Source organism: Ranitomeya imitator, chromosome 10 (genome assembly GCF_032444005.1).
Source record: "Ranitomeya imitator isolate aRanImi1 chromosome 10, aRanImi1.pri, whole genome shotgun sequence".
NCBI lineage: Eukaryota > Metazoa > Chordata > Amphibia > Anura > Dendrobatidae > Ranitomeya > Ranitomeya imitator.
This window is the reverse complement of record NC_091291.1, coordinates 68,841,839-68,866,084: the sequence shown is the minus strand read 5'-3', so window position 1 is coordinate 68,866,084 and position 24,246 is coordinate 68,841,839. Positions and strand designations below refer to the sequence as shown.

General features: G+C 42.7%; 1 protein-coding gene across 2 annotated transcripts in view; it reads right to left on the bottom strand.

Moving 5' to 3' along the window:
• SHISA7 (shisa family member 7) overlaps positions 1 to 24,246 on the bottom strand; it is a 293,288-nt gene that overhangs the window by 5,623 nt on the left and 263,419 nt on the right. For both annotated transcript variants that reach the window (XM_069741176.1, XM_069741177.1), the window contains exons 3-5: positions 19,436 to 19,590; positions 15,332 to 15,391; positions 10,448 to 10,603 (exon numbers count right to left, since the gene is read on the bottom strand). In XM_069741176.1, the coding sequence (XP_069597277.1) occupies positions 10,448 to 10,603; positions 15,332 to 15,391; positions 19,436 to 19,590 (371 nt within the window). The remainder of the gene's footprint in view (positions 1 to 10,447; positions 10,604 to 15,331; positions 15,392 to 19,435; positions 19,591 to 24,246) is intronic.

The following is a 24,246-nucleotide window of genomic DNA, read 5'->3' as shown; positions in this document are numbered from 1 at the left end:
CACTAAAAGACGCTTTTTATTGCAAAAAATAGTTTTTGCATCACCACATTTTGAGAGCTATAATTTATCCATATTTTGGCCCACAGAGTCATATGAGGTCTTGTTTTTTGCGGGACGAGTTGATGTTTTTATTGGTAACATTTTCGGGCAGATGACATTTTTTGATCGCTTTTTATTCCGATTTTTGGGAGGCGGAATGAACAAAAACCAGCAATTCCTGAATTTCTTTTAGGGGGGGCGTTTATACCGTTCCACGTGTGGTAAAATGGATAAAGCAGTTTTATTCTTCGGGTCAGTACGATTACAGCGATACCTCATTTATTTATTTTTTTTTATGTTTTGGCGCTTTTACACAATAAAAACTATTTTATATAAAAAAATAATTGTTTTTGCATCGCATTATTCTGAGAGCTATAACTTTTTTATTTTTCTGCTGATGATGCTGTATGGTGGCTTTTTTTTTGCGGGACAAGATGACGTTTTCAGCGGTGCCATGGTTATTTATATCTGTCGTTTTGATCGCGTGTTATTCCACTTTATGTTCGCCTGTATGATAATAAAGCGTTGTTTTTTGCCTTTTTTTTTTTTTTTTTTTGTGGTGTTCACTGAAGGGGTTAACTAGTGGGATAGTTTTATAGAGCGGGTCGTTACGGACGCGGCGATACCAAATATGTGTACATTTATTGTTTTGTTTTTTTTACATAAATAAATGGATTTATTGGGAAATGTTTTTTTTTTTTTATTTGGGGATTTTTTTTTTTTTTACACATTCTATTTTTTTTTTTTTTTTTTACTTTCTAACATTGTCCCAGGGTGGGACATCTCTGTATTAGATCAGATCGTTGATCTGACACTGTGCATAGCACACTGTCAGATCAACGATCTGACAGGCAGCTTAGCTGGCTCTCCAGCGCCTGCTCTCAGCAGGCGCCGGCTAGCCAGGTCACTTCATGACCCGGAAGGAGTCCGGTGGCCATCTTGGATCCGGGGACTCCTTCCGGGTCACCGGAGCAACGCGATCTTATTGCGTTGCTCCGGTGGGAGAGCGCAGGGAGCCCCCGTCCCTGCGCGATCCCCCTCTATGCCGCTGTCACTACTGACAGCGGCATCAGAGGGGTTAAATGCCCGCGATCGGCGATAGCGCCGATCGTGGGCATTGCTGCGGGGTGTCAGCTGTCTTATACAGCTGACACCCGCACCCGATCACCGCGGCGCTCAGCGCGAGACCGCGGTGATCGGTGCGCCGTACTAGTACTGCTGCTGGCACTAATGCAGTGCCGGCAGCGCAGTACTAGTACGGCGCATGTCGCGAAGGGGTTAAAATAAACAACCAATGTGTAATATAATATAATACCCTATTACAGAAATACCGTCATATCTATTTTGAAATGGAAAGTTGTGGACAAGATCTGCGCTACTGAATAAGATGTAGGTCCAGATATACTAATATAGGAGATGGTGGTTTTATTCTACGTGTTTTGGAGTCAAATGACTCCTTCCTCAGGATATTACCACAGATATTTGTGGTAATTTCCTGAGGAAGGGGTCATTTGGCTCCGGAACGCGTAGACTAAAACCACCATCTTTTATATTAATACGTCTGGACCTACATCTTACTCAGTAGCGCAGATCATGTCCGCAATTTTCCATTTCAATAATTTCTAACACGGTCACTTGTTGACCTGTGGATCTGCTGCAGCCGACATCTCTATGATATCTAAATGCTTTGTTAAAAGGATCATCAGGTTAGTACAATTTGAATACATGTTTAATTGTCAATCAGCTAAGACCCTATTTGCTCTGAGCCCTTGTGTGCAGAATCCATCTGGACTCTTTTTGCAACAAAAGCTTATGGAGATCGCCCCCTTGTGGAGGAAAATGAACCTGTTCCAATCCTGGAAATGTAAGTCTGGATTCCCTGCATTCTTTTCCTGCATGTGCCCAATTAGACGCCTGGAACCTTTACCTGTAATAATGGATCTGGAATGCTCATGGAACCGAACAAACAACAGGCGAATACAAGAGAAGATAGTATTCTGCTACAGATGGATCTGGATAAGTTGGAAACTTGGGCTGAAAGGTGGCAGATGCGGTTTAACAATGATAAATGTAAGGTTATACACATGGGAAGAAGGAATCAATATCACTATTACACACTGAATGGGAAACCACTGGGTAAATCTGACATGGAGAAGGACTTGGGGACCCTAGTTAATGATAAACTTACCTGGAGCAGCCAATGGCAGGCAAAGGCTGCCAAGGCAAACAGGATCATGGGGTGCATTAAAAGAGGTCTGAATACACATGATGAGAGCATTATACTGCCTCTGTACAAATCCCTGGTTAGACCGCACATGGAGTACTGTGTACAGTTTTGGGCATCGGTGCTCAGGAAGGATATAATGGAACTAGAGCAAGTACAAAGGAGGGCAACAAAATTAATAAAGGGGATGAGGGAAATACAATCCCTAGAGAGATTAGCAAAATTAGGATTATTTAGTCTAGAAAAAACACGACGGAGGAAAGATCTAATAACCATGTATAAGTACAACTCTGGCAAAAATTAAGAGACCACCACATCAAATCCCTGTCATGGGCAGCCCAATCTCCAGACCTGAACCCCATTGAAAACTTCTGCGATGTAATCAAGAGGATGATGGATAGTCACAAGCCATCAAACAAAGAACTGCTTACATTTTTGTGCCAGGAGAAGTGTGAAAGACTGGTGGAAAGCATGCCAAGACGCATGAAAGCTGTGGTTAAAAATCATGGTTATTCCACAAAATATTGATTTCTGAACTCTTCCTGAGTTAAAACATTAGTATTGTTGTTTCTAAATGATTATGAACTTGTTTTCTTTGCATTATTTGAGGTCTGAAAACACTGTTTTTTTTTTACTTTTGACCATTTTTCTTTGTCAGAAAAAAAATACAAAATGTATTCTTTGGAAATTTGGAGACATGTTGTCAGAAGTTTATAGACTAATAGAACAATTTACATTTTACTCAAAAATATACCTATAAAGAGAAAAATCAGACAATCTGAACATTTTGCAGTGGTCTCTTAATTTTTGCCAGAGCTGTATATAAGGGGACAATACAAATATCTCTCTGAGAATCTGTTTATAGCAAAGAAGGTGACGGGCACAAGGGGGCAATTTCTGCTTCTGGAGCAGAGAAGGTTTTTCCCCCAACATAGAAGAGGATTCTTTACTGTTAGGGCAGTGAGAATCTGGAATTGCTTGCCTGAGGAGGTGGTGATGACGAACTCAGTCGAGGGGTTCAAGAGAGGTCTGGATGTCTTCCTGGAGCAGAACAATATTGTATCTTACAGTTATTAGGTTCTTTAGAAGGACGTAGATCTGGTGATTTATTCTGACGGAATATAGGCTGAACTGGATGGACAAATGTCTTTTTTCATCATAGGAATCAAAAACGCGGTCTAGTGAGGAGCACTGAGTAGAATATGTGGGAAGCAACAAGAGAGATTAAAAGGTTCATACTTTTATTGGTAGATAATCCACAACGCGTTTCAACAGCGTTTGACTTCGTGGACTTTAAAATTGATTTGTTTAAAGCAATTTGGAAAATAAATTTGGATAAATCTTTTTGTTTCCTCCCAGGCATGTCCCCAACCCCTTCCCCCTCCAGGAGAAATACCCTGTAGGAATGGGTCACTGGGTTTTACGGTGCATGATGTCTAGCCTGAGAACTTAGCTGCAGTAGCAGAAGATGCTGCTTTGTTATTGAGCATTAATGATGAAAATCATACACCAGAGAATAAGGTCCATATATCTCCAATTAAACCTTTTGTTGGAGGATTCAAATCAAATTACATGCCCCCAGTACCACCGGAGAATGCTATTGATATTTTCCATGATGAGCAAGTCATAAAAGATATGGAGGCACTCATATATCCCAAACCACCTTCCAATCTCACCTTGGGGGAATAAAGGGCATTGAAAATGACAAAAATTTGGGATGACATGATAGACAAGCTGATAAGGCTGGCAATTTGGTACTACTTACAAGGGATTATTATATACAGGAGGTGTATAGGCAGCGGGCTAACACAGACACCTACACGAAGCTTCCCCATGATCCCACAAATAAATACCGTAGTCAACTGCATTCTTTTCTAAGACACTATGTTGATCTAGGCACTATCACAAGCCAGAAAGCTGAAAAGTTGTTTCCCAAATTTCCTAAAAATCCATATTGGTACTTTATACCAAAACCCCACAAGTCAAGAACCCATCCCCAGGCTGTCCTATAGTGTCTGGGATAGGGTCTCTGACAGAGCCCATTTCCCAGTATGTTGATTGGCTGCTACGACCGCTATTGAAAAGTGTACCCTCTTATTTGAGCGATACTAGTGATTTTTTACATATTTTCCAGGGTTTCACCTGGCAAGAAGGCTTTACACTCACGTCCATCAGCGTGGAAAACCTTTACACCAGAATCCCCCGAGAGTAAGGGGTAGATGTGGTATGGTCGGTCATGGTAAATATGCACAACGCTGGGGATTTTATTGACTTCACATGTGGAGCTTTATAGTTCATTCTGAAACAAAACACCTTTAAATTTTTCGTCACATGGTACCTAAAAAAAAAAGGCGCAGCCATTGTCACGTCGGTAGCGTGCACACTTGCAAATTTATTTTTTACTGTGCTTGAGGAATATGTCGTCTACACAGGGCGGAACCCCTTTTTGAAGTACATCAGATTATACCTCCGCTATGTGGACAACATCTTCATAGTCTGGGCAGGAACTGAGACATTATTTGAGGATTTTGTCCACGACCTGAATACTGTAAACACCATGAACATGAAGTTCACCTCTGTTTTTGGAGGGTTGGAGTTGGTTTTCTTGGACGTCAGAATTAACAGTGAATGAATGAGTGATGATGGTAACATAAGAACCGAAGTACGTTGAAAACCTACAGCTTCTAATTCCTTTCTACACTTTTCTAGCGCACATCCACCTTACACGAAAGCAGCCTTACTTTATAGCCAGTTTTTAAGGTTAAGAAGAATAAAAAGTGACCATACACGTTGTTTGCAACAGGCTATTGACCTTAAAAGCAAATTAGAAAAAAAGGGGGTATCCATCTAGGTCCCTAGATGAGGCAATAAACGGAGCGGGCAACTTCATCCCAAAGAGATCTATTAGGTATGAATATTGACCATGATATCCCAAAAAAGAAAAAAGGTTTGTTTTTTGTTTACAATTCGGCCCCATGGACAGCTACATCAGGGCATCTATAAACAAAAATTGGCAAATCTTGAGCAAAGATGCAGATTTGAAAGAGATATTGTCCCGTAGACCCTTAATTGCTAATAAAAGAAGTACCAACTTGAAGGACCAGCTAGTGCGAAATCGGATAGATTCCCCACAAAGCACCTGGCTGGATGGTTACAAACCAAAAGGTAACTTCAAATGTGGTTAGTGCTCCTTTTGTCGGTTTAATTTAACTGATAAGATATTTACAGTCAGGCCCATTTATCACCAGGTCCAGGATTTCATCTCATGCAGGACTTGTCTGTTAGTGTATGTTATCTTTTGTCCATGCAGTTTCTTTTACATCGGTAAGACCAATCGCCCATGGTTTGTTCGGTTCCGTGAGCATTCCAGATCCATTATTACAGGTAAAGGTTCCAGGCGTCTAGTTGAGCATATGCAGGAAAAGCATGCAGGGAATACAGACTTACTGTACTTATTTGCACGATTGGAACAAGTTCATTTGCCTCCACAAGGGGGCGATCTCCATAAGCTTTTGTTGCAAAAAGAGTCCATATGGATTCTGCACACACTGGTGCGGGGTCCCTCTGGACTAAATTACAAAATAGATAAGATGGTACTTCTGTAAAAGGGTGTTTTTATACAGTACACATTGGTTGTTTTTATTTAAAGGTACATTAACACATTTTTTGGTCCATATTGTTAGGTGTTGAGTTACCGCCGCTGCACAGGGGGAATCTCGAACCATGTCCACTGCGGTCTCCCATTCTCCTCCAGCCGCAGTGGAACCTGCTCAGCAGAGACGTCGGTCCCAGCATTTGGCTCAAGCTGATACTGTGCGACTGGTTACTGCTGCCTTTTCAGGGTCTGCCTTTGTAGCCAGCACTGATCAGCAGCGAGCAGGCCTTTCAGGGACTAAGTCCTGCTTTTCTCATACTGAGCATGCCCACGGGACGACCTCCCATTGGAGGTCGGGGGTCACATGCTCAGGTCCTGTTGCAGCTCCTTTTGGACCATCAGGAAGGTCCCAGAGCGCTACTACTATAAAAGGTTTGCATGGCTGCTTGGCCATGTGCTAGTGTAAACTTGCAAACCTGTGTGTGTGTATGGATGTATGCCTGTCGATGGATGAAAGCTCCGAATCATTCCCATCCCTAGAGTTGTTGGCTGCTCGCGAATAGTGTAAGCTACCTAGCGCCTGACAGTGCTATTCCGCACATCTAGCACACGATACTGCATCTGTTAGCAGTGACCGCCAGCGCGGCGCCATGCGCTAATAGTGCGCTTTCCTGGCCTAAGTTTGGGTGGTTAGTGGTGTCCACCAGAGCGGCTCTGCACGCACTCTTGTGCAGTAAATTCTTAGTTCTAATTAATCTCTGACACCCCAGTAGTGGTGTCGAGCACAAGAGGTCTAGAGGATCTCTTTCCCTTGGGACAGAGTTCTGTGACTCTTTGCTTGCGCTCTTTGTGCGGAACCGCGGCCCTGTGACACAAAAGGGTTCGCTACCTTCATACCGGGTGAAGCTAACTTGTGTGTGTATTCACATTATACCGCCATATGGTCCATCATTACCGAGCAGCAGGTGTCTTTTCTGCACGGTGGACCCCGGACTGCGAACGCACCTAATATCCTCTCTAATTATTATTTGGTGCGTTCCGTCAATCCTAACACATTTTCTGTGATTTTTTTTCTGCTTTGCTGGGAGGAGTGACTTGGTGTTCCAGACCTACTTGACTGGAATCACCTGTGATTCATTCTCTTATCAGGGTGCCCTGTCATTTCCTGTTAGCCTATGACCCATTGAAGCCCAGCTAGCACGAAACGTCCATTGTCCACAGAAGATATCCGCTCCTCTCCCGCTGTACCCGTGTTATTGACTAAATAAAGGAATATTTTACCGGATGATGAGTGCCACCTTTTTTCTCTGTTTTTGGACTATAGCCTACAGACAGTGTCAGGTCGGCGCTGTTATACTGATTAATGAGACCTGGTGATGAAATCCGTCTTTTGGTTGTTGTTTAATCATTTTTTTCAGTTTTGAGTTAATGATATGCCCTTGCTCCGGGGCGGCCGGTGGGGGTCTTCATGTGGAGCGCTGATTAGGTATTCATTAATATGGCTTCTGACAAGTCACTGATCCCTCACTGACCTGCCCCCTAGTTTACATAATGAATATTATATACCGTATATACTCGAGTATAAGCCAAGATTTTCAGCCCAAAAAAATGGGCTGAAAGTGCCCCTCTCGGCTTATACTCGAGTCATGGAAGGCGGGGGTCGGCGGGTGAGGGGGAGCGATGCCTGTCAAATACTCACCTGCTCCCAGTGTGATCCCCGCATGTCCCACGGTCTTCAGGCATGGCAGCTTCTTCCCCTGTTCAGCGGTCACTGGTACTGCTCATTAAAGAAATGAATATGCTGCATATTCATTACTGTAATGAGCGGTGCCACGTGACCGCTCACTACAGGAAGAAGCTGCCGCTCCCAAAGACCGTGGGACAGGCAGGGACCGCGTCAGGAGCGCCGGGAGCAGGTGAGTATGTCATATTCACCTTCCCTCATTCCACCGCCGCCTCGTCTTCCGCGTCCTCTGCAGTGACTGTTCAGGTCAGAGGGCGCGATGACGTATTAGTGTGCGCGCCGCCTTCTGCCTGAACAGTCAGTACGGAGAGACAGGACGCTGAGGAGCAGCGGGCAGCGACGAGAGGTGAGTATGTCATTTTTCTTTAGTGCACCAGCAGCAGCAGCATTACATGTGGCACAATGCTATATGGAGGGTCTATGGGGCCATAAAGAACTGCATGGAGCATTATATGGGGCATCTATGCGGCCATAACTGCATGGAGCATTATATGGGGCATCTATGGGGCATCTATGGGGCCATAACTGCATGGAGCATTATATGGGATGTTCAAAAACACTTAACCTACTGATGTCTCAATTAATTTTACTTTTATTGGTATCTATTTTTATTTTTGACATTTACCGGTAGCTGCTGCATTTTCCACCCTAGGCTTATACTCGAGTCAATAAGTTTTCCCAGTTTTTGTTGCAAAATTAGGGGGGTCGGCTTATACTCGAGTATATACGTTATATATCTTGGGGAAAAATCCCCTTCTGATGGCATATGTAATGTGTATAAAATTCATTTTGTTGAGGTTATCCTGAAAATCATAAAAAAAAGAAAAAATGCGTTTGAAAATTATGCCGGCGGCGACAACTTTGTACAGAAAAAAAAGATCCTCCTCCAAGTTGGCGCAGCTGACGCCTGCACAATCGGTGCCATTTTCAAATAGATGTTTTTTCAATGAATTTCATGATAACCTCAAACAAATTAATTATATACACATTACATATGAGATCAGGCTGCTGCACAGGTGACACTGTTGGCACTTGCCTGCAGAAGGGGATTTTTGGCCAAGCTACACATATATTATGTAAACTAGCGGGGAGGTCAGTGAGGGATCAGTGACCTGTCAGAAGCCGTACTGGTGAATACCTAATATATATTGATATAATTAAGAAATTAAATATATGTGACATTTCCTTCAAAGGTACCGTATATACTCGAGTATAAGCCGACCCGAGTATAAGTCGACCCCCCTAATTTTGCCACAAAAAACTGGGAAAACTTATTGACTCGAGTATAAGCCTAGGGTGGAAAATGCAGCAGCTACCGGTGAATTTCAAAAATAAAAATAGATGCTCCATACCATTCATTATTGCCCCATAGATGCTCCATATAAAGCTGTGCCATATATAATGCTCCATACCATTGATTATTGCCCCATAGATTATCCATATATAGCTGTGCCATATAGAATGCTCTGCACCGTTCATTATGGCCACATAGATGCTCCACATAAAGCTGTGCCCCATATAGAATGCTCTGCACCGTTCATTATGGCCCCATAGATGCTCCTTATAAAGCTGTGCAATATATAATGCTCTGCACCGTTGATTATGGCCCCATAGATGCTCCATATAAAGCTGTGCCCCATATAGAATGCTCTGCACCGTTCAGTTTGGCCCCATAGATGCTCATTATAAAGCTGTGCCATATATGCTCTGCACCGTTCATTTGTGCCCATAGATGTTCCTTATAAAGCTGTGCCCCATATAGAATGCTCTGCACCGTTCATTATGGCCCCATAGATGATCCTTATAAAGCTGTGCCATATATGCTCTGCACCATTCAGTTTGGCCCCATAGATGCTCCACATAAATCTGTGCCATATATGCTCTGCACCGTTCAGTTTGGCCCCATAGATGCTCATTATAAAGCTGTGCCCCATATATATTGCTCTGCACCATTCAGTTTGGCCCCATAGATGCTTCACATTAATCTGTGCCATATATAATGCTGCTGCTGAAATAAAAAAAAAACACACACTCACCTTTCTTGCTTGCAGCTCCTCAGCGTCTCGTCCCGGCGTCTCTCCGCACTGACTGATCAGGCAGAGGGCGCCACGCACACTTTATGCGTCATCGCGCCCTCTGACCTGCACAGTCAGAGCGGAGAGACGCCGGGAAGATGGAGCGGCACCCGGCGTGTGGATCGTGGACAGGTAAATATGACATACTTACCTGCTCCCGGCGCGGTCCCTGGCTCCTTCTCCTGGACAGCTGGTCTCCGGGTGCCGCAGCCTCTTCCTCTATCAGCGGTCACCGTTACCGCTGATTAGAGAAATGAATATGCGGCTCCACCCCTATGGGAGTGGAGTCCATATTCATAAGTTTAATGAGCGGTCCCATGTGACCGCTGTACAGGGGAGGAGCTGCGGCACCCGAAGACCGTGTGACAGGCAGGGGGAGCGCCAGGATCGCCGGGACTAGGTAAGTATACCTCAGACCTCTCCCCCCCTCACCCGCCGACCCTGCCACAGACCGTGACTCGAGTATAAGCCGAGAGGGGCACTTTCAGCCCAAAAATTTGGGCTGAAAATCTCGGCTTATACTCAAGTATATACGGTATATACTATCTAGATTTATACAATGTATATACATACAAGTATTTTTATTATATTTCTTGATCTTGCTAAGGCTTTTATTATAATTAAATTGTTTTTCTTTTTTTAGCGCAATCGGTCAGTAATTAAAGTAAGTATGCTAGTTCCATTCTATTTCTATGCTAAGCATTCATATTTACCTTGGTGCAATCATTCACAACATACATGAATAAAGCACAATCTAGAGGAACACATACCTAGCCGCTTGAGAGAAGAATACCTGCTGATGTCAGACTTAATGGCAGATTCATAAGAGGGTGGTAAGTGAGAGAGGTTATGAAAAGACCGAGAGAAGGACATGGTATTATATTTCATGGAAGAAGGTGGAAGCTGAATGTTGTTAATTCGGTAGTCTAGAAAAGAGCAAATAAATAAAGGTTACAAATGTGAGCAGCACAAATATCAGAAATTAGAGGCGATGATGTTGGAGAAAGCATTTAGTACAAGTCCTACACTACTACCTATGTGCCTTTCTATTGTGATCATAAAAACAATTGTACTGGGAATACATCTTATCGCTGCTCCACAGAATATGTGATGATGACTAGTGTTGAGCATTCCGATACTGCAAGTATCGGGTATCGGCCGATACTTGCTGTATCGGAATTCCGATACCGAGTTCCGATATTTTTGTGATATCAGAAATCGGTATCGGAGTGTGCGGTGCGTGTGGTTCCCAGGGTCTGGAGGAGAGGAAACTCTCCTTCAGGCCCTGGGATCCATATTAATGTAAAAAATAAAGAATAAAAATAAAAAATATGGATATACTCACCCCTCTGAAGAACCCTGGCTGTCACCGCTGCAAGCGTCTGCCTCCGTTCCTGAGACTGTAGTGAGTGAAGGACCTTCGATGACCGCGACATCATCGAAGGTCCTCACTCTCTGCAATTCTCAGGAACGGAGGCGGACGCTTGCAGCGGTGACAGCCAGGGTTCTTCGGAGGGGTGAATATAGCCATATTTTTTATTTTTATTCTTTATTTTTTACATTAATATGGATCCCAGGGTCTGAAGGACAGTTTCCTCTCCTCCAGACCCTGGGAACCATCGAGGATACCTTCCGATATTTGTGTCCCATTGACTTGAATTGGTATCGGGTATCGGTATCGGCGAGATCCGATATTTTGCCGGTATCGGCCGATACCATCCGATACCGATACTTTCAAATATCGGAAAGTATCGCTCAACACTAGTGATGACTTGATCATTTCTGAGGGCCCAAATGCTGTTACTCGGCAGAAATAGAGCCCTGATCTCATCTATATCCATCAGTCCCATTGAATTTAAATAGAGAAACACTGTGGATGTTTGTCCGACACTCCATTCAAATCAAAGACTCTTGTAATCAGGGGAGATCAGACCCCAAATGAACTGAAGGCTATATCCTGTGGATAGGTAATATTTTGAAATTATGGTATAAACCCTTTTAGGGTTGCTTTCTAGGAATCATTGTTTTTACGTAATGTCAAAATACTGATTACTGTTCTACAGTGGCAGAATAAAACAATTAAGTCTTAGCAACTATACATGCCAGCTCTATTTTGTATGTTCCCCTTTACCCTTAGCTATAACAACAGTGCCGAATGGAGGCTGTCCGGCCCAAGAGCAAACTGTGAAAAGGTCATTGATCATTGCATATCTGTCTCATGTAACATAAACTAGAGGTGGTGGAGAGGTCCTGCTGCAATTTTGTGGCTCATATGCGAGAGGTGAGGTCATTTATGATGATTTCCAGGGGGTCAACATTTTGAAAAGAAGGAGTATAATCATTATATTTAGAATATCTAAATATTAAATTGTATAAGGCGTATTTCTGTCTGTCTGTAACGGAAATCCCGCGTCTGTAACGGAAATCCCGTCCGGCCGAGAATTAGTCCCTCCCAACTTCCGTCCATTCAGTGCCCGGCACCCGCTCCATACTCCGCTCCAGTCAGCGCTGACACAGGGTTAATATAAACATAAGGATGAATGACCTCGGGGAGATCAAAACATCCAACACCGCGGAGACACCATCACGTGTTTCTCAACGCAAGCAATAAATAGCCAGGTCTTTCACCGGGAAGGAACAACCACGGGAAGGGCAGCATCCCAAAAGGGAAAACCACCTATGCCAAAACATGGTATCCATCCACAGGCAGCTGTTTCGGGGTATTTGCCCCCATCGGTGTGGAGTAGAATGGATTGCCATGGACCTTGTATGAAACCTAGTTAAGAGGCCACCAATACATCCTGGTGGTCATAGACTATGCAACATGGAACCCAGAGACGGTACCACTGAGAAACTCAGCAGCCAGGAGTATAGTCCGAGAGCTAGTCCATTTTTTCTCCCGAATGGGCTTGCCCAGTGACATTCTGACTCACCAAGAAACACTGTTCATGTCCAAGGTAATGAGATAGTTATGGAAGGCCCTCTAGATTACCCAACTCAGGTCATCTGTGTATGATCCACAGATGGACAGCCTTGTGGAAAGGTTCAACAAGACCTTGAAGTCAATGCTGAAGAAAGTCATGGAGAAGGATGGCAGGGACTGGGATTGCCTAATATCTTACCTACTGTTCTTCATTAGAGAAGTTCCACAAGCCTCTACAGGGTTCTTGTCATTCGAGCTGCTATACAGATGGCACCCTCGGGGACTCCTGGACAATGAAAAGGAGACCTGGGAAGTGGAGGTAACACTCCACTATAGCATCATCGAACATGTGGCTGAGTTGGAAGACAGGATCACGATGGTGATGCCACTTGTGAGGGAGAGCCTCCTTCAAGCACAAGAGGCCCAGGCAAGAGTCTACAATCAGTTGGTGAAACTGGGAAAGTTTGGCTCTGGAGATCGGGTTTTGTATTGGTGTTGATCCCCACAGTGAAAAGTAAGTTCCTGGCCAAGTGGTAAGGGCCATATGAAGTGGTTGAAAAACTGAGTGACTGAGTGATGTCAACTACAAGATCCACCAGCCAGGGAGAAGAAATCTGCACCAAGTGTACCACATCAACCTGCTCAAACCATGGCGAGACAGGGAACCGGTGGAAGCTACATACCTGATGGCCAGTCCTGAAGTCTGGGTCGAGGATGTCACAGTGGCAAAGACACTGTCACTGGCCCAGAAACAATGGAGTTTCAAAATTCACCGCACTCTCTTTAGATCAGTTATGCAAAGTTATATAAATTTATTAATGTAAATTAGGAGCGTAACAGAATATTGCAGTATATGCGATTAACAACGTTTCGGCTCGACCAGAGCCTTTATCACGTATTCGCTTGTTCCAGTTATGAAACAGAGTGCAGAGAGGGAAAAGTCCCAGCGGTGAAGTATAAGCTCTTAAGCAATGTACTGAATATGCTTATGGATGCTCCCTTTAGATAATGTAGACCTTAAGCAATGTATGGAGTACGCTTGCAGAGGCTTCCTTCAGATGGTGTGGACCTGTGGTACTAGGATATAGAGCGGCGCTCCCGTGCTTTGCTCTGGTGCCGCGTGTGACTGGCCCAGAAACAACAGTGCCGTGAGCTGCTTCAGTGGAACAGGACTTGTTTACAGAGTTACCAGGATGTACGCAGGTTGTGGTGCATGAAATCCTGACTGAACCGCATGTGAGGGTGAACCAAAAGCCGTATCGGATTTCCAAAGCATGCCACGAGGTAATCTCCAAGGAGGTGAGGAGAATGCTGAGCCTGGGTGTCATTGAGCAGTCAAAGAATGGCTGGTCCAGCCCTACAGTCCTTGTGCCAAAGCCAGATGGAGAGTGGCGTTTCTGTAATGACTACAGAAAGCTAAATGAGGTGTCCAAGTTTGACACATATCCAATTTTTTTTCAGCGCTGTAGTGGTGTTACTAATCTTAAGTCACTAAAGTCACTAACTCAAGTATTATACTTACCTGCCACCATCTTCACATTTTATCAGTGCTGCTCCAGTCCTGTAGCACCATCTTCTGATTTACCGGGCTTGCTAGAATGAGAGTCTCATAAACCTATATTGAAAAGTGACTGCCAGCTCGCTTCAGCAAACACAGGACGAACCGGCAGGTCACAACCTCCTGAAGGCTGACCAAAGATGTGGCAATATAAGGTGAAGATGGCAGCGGGTGTGTATAAGACAAGGGTCATGGACCTTAGATTAGAAGCACCACTCCAGCGTTGCAATAAAAAAAAGTTAGAGTGGTGCTTTAATAAATTTTATATCAGTGAAATAGAATTGAAGATAAAATATATGATATTAACACATATTACAAAGTGGTAGATTTTTACATTTTATAACTACTTGCAATTCAATCAATACCTCCATAATTAGTAAAACAGAAAAAAAAACAATTACATATTTAACACAACATTTTCTTTGCTATTTCAATAGGTTGTTTCATAAAATGGTAGTAGATGCACTACTAACTAGTTGCTGCATATAGATCTATTACTATTTGCTAAAACATGTAAAAACTGAGACCTTGATTCATCAAGCAGTTTTTGGCGGTTTGCTGGCGTACAATTGCTTGAAAGTTTTACAAAATATTTACGCAACTTGCAGATATGCAAAAAATGTTGGAGTTTTTAGGCTATGTGCACATGTCAGTATTACTTGCAGAAATTTCCTGAACAAAACCGGACATTTTCTGCAAGAAATCCACATGCGTTTTGTTAGCGTTTTTTTACGCGTTTTTCTCTCGTTTTTTGTGTGTTTTTTGCGGATTTTTCCGGAGGTTTCCAATGCAATAATATAGTGAGAAATCCGCAAAAAATCTGCAAAATTAATGAACATGCTGCATTTTTTAACGCGATGCGTCTTTTTCGCCCAAAAAGTCGCAACATATGCACAAAAATTGCAGAATGCATGCTAAATGATTAAATGCATATGTGTGCCTTTTTTATGCATTTTTATCGCGCTTTTATAGTGAAAAAAAAAACGAAAAATCGTGAAAAAACGGAACGTATGCACACAGCCTTACATGAGTCACTAGAGCTCCTTCACTTATTTCAAAATTGTAGGGAACAGGGCCATGGCAGTCTTGTCCCAGATGGTAGACTCCATAAATGTGATGTTTGATTACTAAGCAAATTAATGTAAAACATGCCATTTTTAATTAAAAACTTACCTAATGTGGCTGCATGCTTTGGGCTATTAACAGTGAGGATAAAATTATGGTGCATGTTATCTAGGAAAAGATAGAAAAATATATTTTCGCAATCAATCTCAATATAAGCACATTTTTTTTCAAATATATAAGGACTCATTCAGACATCAGTTTCCCACATACATGCTCTGTGTCTTCTATGTTATAGTTTGTGGTGCTGTTCACGCTTCTGTGTTTTCCGTTAAACTAGTGGTCTGCACCGAAACATGGAGACATGTCCAATTTTGATTCAAGTCATGGAACAAATTTACCAATGCAAGTCTATGAGTTGTGGTGATGATTAGAAGACAGCGAAAAAACGGTGCTTCCAAAATGCTGCAATTTCCTGATCGTGGCGACGTACCCTAAGGAAAAGTTTACACGTTTAGCATTTGGTGAGTTTTTCACCACAATATTTGTAAGATAAAACCAGGAGTGGAGCAATCAGAGGAAAAGTATGGTAGAAACACATCATCACTTCTGAATTAATCACCCACTCCTGGTTTTGGCTTAAAAATACTGAGGTAAAAAAACTCACCAAAAAACTCAATGTGTCCCAACAGTAAAAAGTAATATACTGACTAGAGATGACTAGAATTCTTCATGCAACCATGGTCCAGGTCAGTGCTCTCTGATCATGGACAGGATCTGTATCAGGGTCATGAGCTTCCAATTTCTGGCATTTGATTGCCCAGCCTGGCATAACAGCATCTGGACAAGTGACAAAGTGCCAGGTCAGCAAATGTTAAATCGAGCCTGAGTTCCCGAAGGGTAAGAAAATTCGCCCAGCTGCTATCCACGGCCTGGGAGCCTCCTATCCACAGCCTGGGAACCTCCTATCCACGGCCTGGGAACCTCCTATCCACAGCCTGGGAACCTCCTATCCACGGCCTTGGAGCCTCCTATGCACAGCCTGGTAACCTCCTATCCACAGCCTGGGAACCTCCTATCCACAGCCTGGGAACCTCCTATCCACAGCCTGGGAACCTCCTATCCACAGCCTGGGAACCTCCTATCCACAGCCTGGGAGCCTCCTATCCACAGCCTGGGAACTTCCTATCCACAGCCTGGGAACCTCCTATCCACGGCCTGGGAACCTCCTATCCACTGACCTAGAGTGTGGGCCAGGGTTGTGTAAAGCGATCTGCTTATCTCTAATACTGACCAAACACTCATGAACATCTTATAAAAAACACTGATGAAAACCAGTACTTTTTTGCATGCCTGAAAAATCACTAGCATCTGCATAAGCCTAAAGCAAATGACAGTTATATTTTGAGTTATTTCCAGGTTTTTTGCTTATTTAGTTTCATGACTCTCCAGTTGTTATTTTAATTAAATGAGATTGTTTTCATCACATTGAATTTTATGTTAGCGGTAAATTTAGTCCAATATAATTTGAGCTTATTTATTAAAATATTTGAAATTTGACTACAATTTTGAAAAATTAGCAATTTTCAAAATTTTTATTTACACTTAATCCCTTAGTGACAGTACTTTTTTCCTTATAAAGTGTTTTTCATTATTTTCTATTAATTTTATAGGATGAAAAAAATCTTTTTTTTATTCCTCCTGTAGAATACAAATACATAGAAATACACTGTGTACATTTTGTTAGTACAATCTGCCTGCAATACAGGTCAAGTACACAAAATTCTCCCTCTTAAATCACCAGAGCCTGTGTCCCAATAGTTTTAGCTCCTGCCTATATTGTTGAAGGTTGAGACATTTTTGTAATTGCTTTTTATTATTTTAGTAGTTTTATAGGAATAAAAAAAATCTGACTTTTGCTTCACCTCTAAATTACAAGTAACATACAAATACATTGTTATATACAATATATATCTATGGACATGTATGATCTGCTTCTGGGTTCACTGTCTGCAATACCGGTCAAAATTACCAATTTCTCCTACCTACATCATTGTGGACTGGGGCTCATAGACAGAGCTGCAGACTGTGAACATGGCAATGGAGACCTGATCATAGGAGAGGGGTGAATATTATAATTTTATTTTTGCGCTGAGCAGAGAGATATGGCCCCACCCCCCCAAGGAGGAGAAGGATCAATGGCGCGATGAAGACATGACAGAAAAAAACCCTCAAACCACCATAGTCCCACTGAATCTGCGATGATTGTGAACTTACGGTGGAATCTGTATCAACTGCGCTACCTATTCCAGATTTGTGTTTTGTCACAAAAGCAAAAATTGCGCGACTTATATTTACACATAAATGGCCTAATGTGAGTAATGTATTTGTGACCGGATTTTGGGACTACCATCCTGTATTTTATATACAGAAGCGTTTACAATTTGGTAAGAATACTCCATCGATGGCCACAGGGTGTCAGCGTTCACACTTTCAAAAGAGATCAGGCATGCAATTAGCGTGGAACAACTATGAGATGATTTTACTTATCTTTTATATTTTTTCCACTTTTAGTGCTGTCTGTAATCTAATTGTGCCTAAAGTTTACATTGCGTTCGATAAAGTTGGATGGATCTACTCTCACCGTCATTTCATGTTTAGCAGTTCCACTTCTACAATATTTGATTCAAGATTATTTCCTAAACATAACACTTTTCTTCTTTTCAGTCCAGAATGCCCCTTTCATACTTTAACGAGTTTATTAATTGTTATAATAGCATAAAAAAGGCAGACATTTTTGTCATTGTTTCATTCTTCAAAAACGGATTTATACAAATATACAGTATGCACTTGCTGATAAAATCAATAGAGTATTAAGATAGGTAGAACAGCTATTCAGTCCAAGATATTTTTTGTATATAAATCTCTCCCGTGGTCTTACATGCAGTTTTCTTTGAAGATTCCAGTGAGAACTTTGCTGTGGATTTCACCTATTACATTGCAATGGGTGAATTCTACAACTAAATGTACAGTGTTCCTAGAAGCAGTAGTGGATTATTCACACTGTTGGTGAATGCAGTCTGATCACCTGCACTATACTGTATTTAATAATAACATGCTGCATTCCAAGCACTTTCCAGGAGAAGCATTGCAAGGCTTAGAAGTCTCCTCACTTTGGCATGTCACTCTCCGCAAGGAAAAATGTTACAACTTGGAGCACTGTGTAGTCATCATCATTACCTTAGATATGTGCTTGTGCCTCCGTCCTTTAGAAAGTTTTGGCAGTACAGTCAGTTCAGTTTGCAGCAGATGGTTTGGTTCACACACTGCATATAGCATAGCAGGACTTTTCTACATCCTTGTCTGGATATTTCGGCACTGCTTGTACATGTACAGTATGTGAACCAAGCCATCTGCTGCAATAAAAGATCCTATGTCATGCAATTAAACTGACCAGCAGAATGTAAGTCCGCAACTCCCCTCTGTACCAGTTTGTCATCGTAAATTTGTTTACTGTAAACGATATCTACAACTTTCCCTTCTCATGTACAGCACCATGGAATTAATGGTGCTATTTAAATTAATAATAATAATAAGTATTGCTAAAACTCTCCATAGGACAGAGGCAGAGGCTCATATAAAAGCTATTGATGATGATTGCCCAGTGCCTGTTACCTAGTTATAATGTAGGAGATCACAACTCAGCCTCCCTTACTGTATACGTATAATAAAAGGATTAAATGTAGAAATCAAGATGGGGTTTAGGGGAAGAAAACAGGAGGTTCAACTAAATAGAAGAAATAACATTTTACATAAACCTTCTGCCATATAGTCCTCCATATTCACGAGCTCTGTTTAAACCTGTTCCCACCACTGATTGGCAGCCTTCTGCCTATGCACAGTGTACATAGAAAGCTGCCAATCAGGCCTCTTATCTGCATCTATCTCTCGGATTCCCATGATCTTGTATGGCTGGGCCTGACCTGCATATATGGTTCAGAATAGGACCTGTTCTACGTCTTACATATCTCATACTTGGATCCATGATTTTTACGGCTGTATGATTAAATCCATGAAGCTCCATGGGTCTGGAAGCTATCTGAGAAAAGATTGTACATCACATAGACAGATGTATGAATGCAGCCTACTGTCACGTTGTCTTTAATGTATCTATTGTATGCTGCTTCATAACTATACAGGACCGAGGTTACTCACCATGGTTGCTCTTTGCAGACTTTACTGGGTTATAGAGGTTTTTTGGAGGACGTGATGGTCCATTATCGTGTGTTCCTGAACTTACAACAGTGCTGTTATTCCTCTCGCCATGGCTGCCTGGAATTGACTGGTGACGCAGAATGTCTACAAGAGCCCTGGGACAATGATATGAATGAAAAAATCACAATAAAAAGTTACTTGACGACTTCGGTAAGCTTGGATTATTGACATCTAAAAATGTTCAAGAAACTGTGAGGTGTATGGCTCCTTCAATATGAAGGAGATATGGCTCCTTCAACTAAAATTCTCACTTTTTGCAAGTTTAGGTCTTGACTTGGAAGAATATATGTTTCATAATCCAGTAGATGTAGTAAACCCCTTATTGCACAATGATATAACTGAATATCATGGATTGGGGCACCATGAAGTGCAGGGTCCTTCTGATAATTGTGTATGCAGGTGCTGTTACAGCCGGGATCTGACAAACCTTCGGACGTGGGCCATTTAGCTCTTATAAGAGTGATCACAGGGTGCTGATTAGTTACCATAGCAACTGGGAGCCTAACATAGGAAGTCTATTAGGCAATTACATACAAGACCCTGTTTCAATTGTTACCAAAAGCAAAATAAATGTAACTTATTATACTAATGTATAGTTTAAAGGGAACCTGACTGGATTCGTGCTGCAGTGCCTATCTGCAGACAGCACGAATCGGACACTCGCTGCGTTAATGAAGACAGGTATGGTTTGCTCTAAAACATTGCATTTCAGAAAAAAAAACATACTTTGAAAGACTAGCTAGGAAAGAGTGGACATAGAAATCATGGGGCTCTATAACAGAAGTTCTAGTTATCCACCCCCCAAAAAAATAAAAATATTTGCCGGGGTTACCGAAGAGCATATCCCACAACTTTGCAGCTTTCATTTTGTCCATAAAGTATGATGCCAACAAAAGTGTCCCCCCTAAATACAGTATGATACTCCCACAGTTAATTCCTCCACAATACCCTCCTCACGTATAGTATTATAACCCTACTGTACCCCTCGATCCCCCCCAGCAAAGTATGGTGACCCCAACACAGTATGATGCCTTAACTGTGACCCACACACAGCACTCCATACAGTATACTGGTTCCCACATTGCCTTACATACAGTATAATGTGCCCCACATTATCTGCCATACAGTATAATGAGCCCCACATTGTCTTACATAAAGTATAGTGAGCCCCACATTTCTTTACATACAGTGTAATGAGCCCACATTATCTTCCATACAGTATAATGGACTCCACATAGTCCTCCATACAGTATAATGCGCCTCACATAGCATTCCGTGTAGTATAATGAGCCCCACATTGCTTTCCATACAGTATAAAGGACACCACATAGCCTTCCATGTAATATAATAGACCCTACATAGCCTTCCATATAATATAATGGGCCCTACCTAGTCCTCCATATGGTATAATGGGCTCTATATTGCCTTCCATACAGTGTAATGGGTCCCACATTGCCTTCTATATAGTATAATGCATCCACATAGCCCTCCAAATAGTATAATGGCACCCACAATGCTCCCATTTGTTTAAAAAAAAAAATACTAACCTCTCCTCGGTCCTACACTGCAATAAACTTCGTAGTGTGTCTTCTTAAGGTCTGCGCTGGTTGGAAAAGGGGGTGTGAAGTTGTGACATCATTGCGCCCACTGCGCTAAGACATCAGAGCTCAGACCGAGAGGCAGTTTTTAATTGTGTCTGCATTCAGGTTGTCAATACAATTGAAAATGAGATGATGGGCGGGTAGGTGGGGCTTGGTGGTGGCACCGACACTGAGCCTCCCAGCATCGTAGGCCCCATAGGGGCCACGTTGTCTTCTACCATTGACGGTATGTCACTGCAACCAGGTACTATGCATCTCCATTATACACTGAGATCCAGTAACTACGGCAGCAGGTTGCAGGGGGCAGCGCTTATACATTTACATTTACCTACGCATGACTGTACTGAGCATGCCTTTGTGTCCATTCACCAAGTACAGTACAGACCAAAAGGTTGGACACACGTTCTCATTTAAAGATTTTTCTGTATTTTCATAACTATGAAAATTGTAAATTCACACTGAAGGCATCAAAACTATGAATTAACACATATGGAATTATATACTTAACAAAAAAGTGTGAAACAACTGAAAATATGTCTTATATTCTAGGTTCTTCAAAGTAGCCACCTTTTGCTTTGATGACTGCTTTGCACACTCTTGGCATTCTCTTGATGAGCTTCAAGAGGTAGTCACCGGAAATGGTTTTCACTTCATAGGTGTGCCCTGTCAGGTTTAATAAGCGGGATTTCTTGCCTTATAAATGGGGTTGGGACCATCAGTTGTGTTGTGCAGAAGTCTGGTGGATACACAGCTGATAGTCCTACTGAATAGACTGTTAGAATTTGTATTATGGCAAGAAAAAGCAGCTAAGTAAAAGAAAAACGAGTGGCCATCATTACTTTAAGAAATGAAGGTCAGTCAGTCTGAAAAATTGGGAAAACTTTGAAAATGTCCCCAAGTGCAGTTGCAAAAACCATCAAGTGCTACAAAGAAACTGGCTCACATGAAGACCGCCCCAGGAAAGGAAGACCAAGAGTCACCAGCCTCAGAAATCGCAGGTTAACAGCAGCTCAGATTAGAGACCAGGTCAATGCCATACAGAGTTCTAGCAGCAGACACATCTCCACAACAACTGTTAAGAGGAGACTTTGTACAGCAGGCCTTCATGGTAAAATAGCTGCTAGGAAACCACTGCTAAGGACAGGCAACAAGCAGAAGAGACTTGTTTGGGCTAAAGAACACAAGGAATGGACATTAGACCAGTGGAAATCTGTGCTTTGGTCTGATGAGTCCAAATTTGAAATCTTTGGTTCCAACCACCGTGTCTTTGTGCGACGCAGAAAAGGTGAACGGATGGACTCTACATGCCTGGTTCCCACCGTGAAGCATGGAGGAGGTGGTGTGGGGGTGCTTTGCTGGTGACACTGTTAGGGATTTATTCAAAATTGAAGGCATACTGAACCAGCATGGTTACCACAGCATCTTGCAGTGGCATGCTATTCCATCCGGTTTGCGTTTAGTTGGACCATCATTTAATTTTTCAACAGCACAATTTCCCCAAACACACCTCCAGGTTGTGTAAGGGCTATTTGACCAAGAAGGAGAGTGATGGGGTGCTACGCCAGATGACCTGACCTCCACAGTCACCAGACCTGAACCCAATCGAGATGGTTTGGGTTGAGCTGGACCTGTTGTGAATTCTGTGGCAGAGTTCACTCCTGTGGTCACAAGTGGTACTTCGGCTGATTCTCTCTGGGAGCTTCCGTTTGTGGAGAAAAGTGGTACTGCAGCTTCTGAGTTTCCTCCCTCAGGTGATCTGGTGAGGTCGTTAGCTGCTTCTCTACTTAACTCCACCTGATGCTTTGATCCATGCTTCCTGTCAATGTTCCAGTGTTGGACTTGTGTTTCTCTGGATCATTCCTGTGGCCTGCTGCTCTGCATAGCTAAGTGCTTCTTTGCTATTTGTTGCTATTTTTTCTGTCCAGCTTGTCTATTTGTTTTGCTGGAAGCTCTGGGACGCAAAGGGTGTACCTCCGTGCCGTTAGTTAGGTACGGAGGGTCTTTTTGCCCCCTTTGCGTGGTTTTCTTTAGGGTTTTGTGTAGACCGCAAAGTTATCTTTCCTATCCTCGTTCTGTCTAGAATATCGGGCCTCACTTTGCTGAATCTATTTCATCCCTACGTTTGTCTTTTCATCTTACTCACAGTCATTATATGTGGGGGGCTGCCTTTTCCTTTGGGGTATTTCTCTGAGGCAAGGTAGGCTTATTTTTCTATCTTCAGGCTAGTTAGTTTCTCAGGCTGTGCCGAGTTGCATAGGGAGCTTTAGGCGCAATCCACAGCTGCCTCTAGTTGTCTTTGGAGAGGATCAGGAATTGCGGTCTACAGAGTTTCCACGTCTCAGAGCTCGTTCTATTATTTTGGGTTATTGTCAGATCACTGTATGTGCTCTGATCACTATGTACATTGTGTTACTGAATTGCCTAGCATAACATGGACCGCAGAGTGAAGGCAAAAGGGCCAACAAGTGGTAAGCATCTCTGGGAACTCCTTCAAGATTGTTGGAAGACCATTCCCGGTGACTACCTCTTGAAGCTCATCAAGAGAATGCCAAGAATGTACAAAGCAGTCATCAAAACAAAAGGTGGCTACTTTGAAGAACCTAGAATATAAGACATATTTTCAGTTGTTTCACACTTTTTTGTTAAGTATATAATTCTACATGTGTTAATTCATAGTTTTAATGCCTTCATTGTGAATTTACAATTTTCATAGTTATGAAAATACAGAAAAATCTTTAAATGAGAAGGTGTGTCCAGACTTTTGGTCTGTACTGAACATGTATACATGTGTACGCTCTGTACATATTGTGTATATAGTACTACACCATCATGTATTAGTACTAGTAACAGCTGGCTAGACCATGGCAGGCAGGGCCGCCATCAGGGCATTACAGCCGTGACTGGAGTATGGGGCCCGGTGAGCAGAGGGGGCCCGCATCGGGCCCCCTCTTACCTGCTCACCGGGCCCCTACCGGCAGCCGCAGGCTGAACCGGGCCCTTAGCGGCGGCCGGCGCTACAGCTGTTTAACGCTATTGACGTGCGGGCCCGCAGAGTGCTGGACAGAGATGGGGCAGAGTGCTGGACAGAGATGGGGCAGGATTGGACACAGATGGGGCAGAGTGCTGGACACAGATGGGGCAGGATTGGAC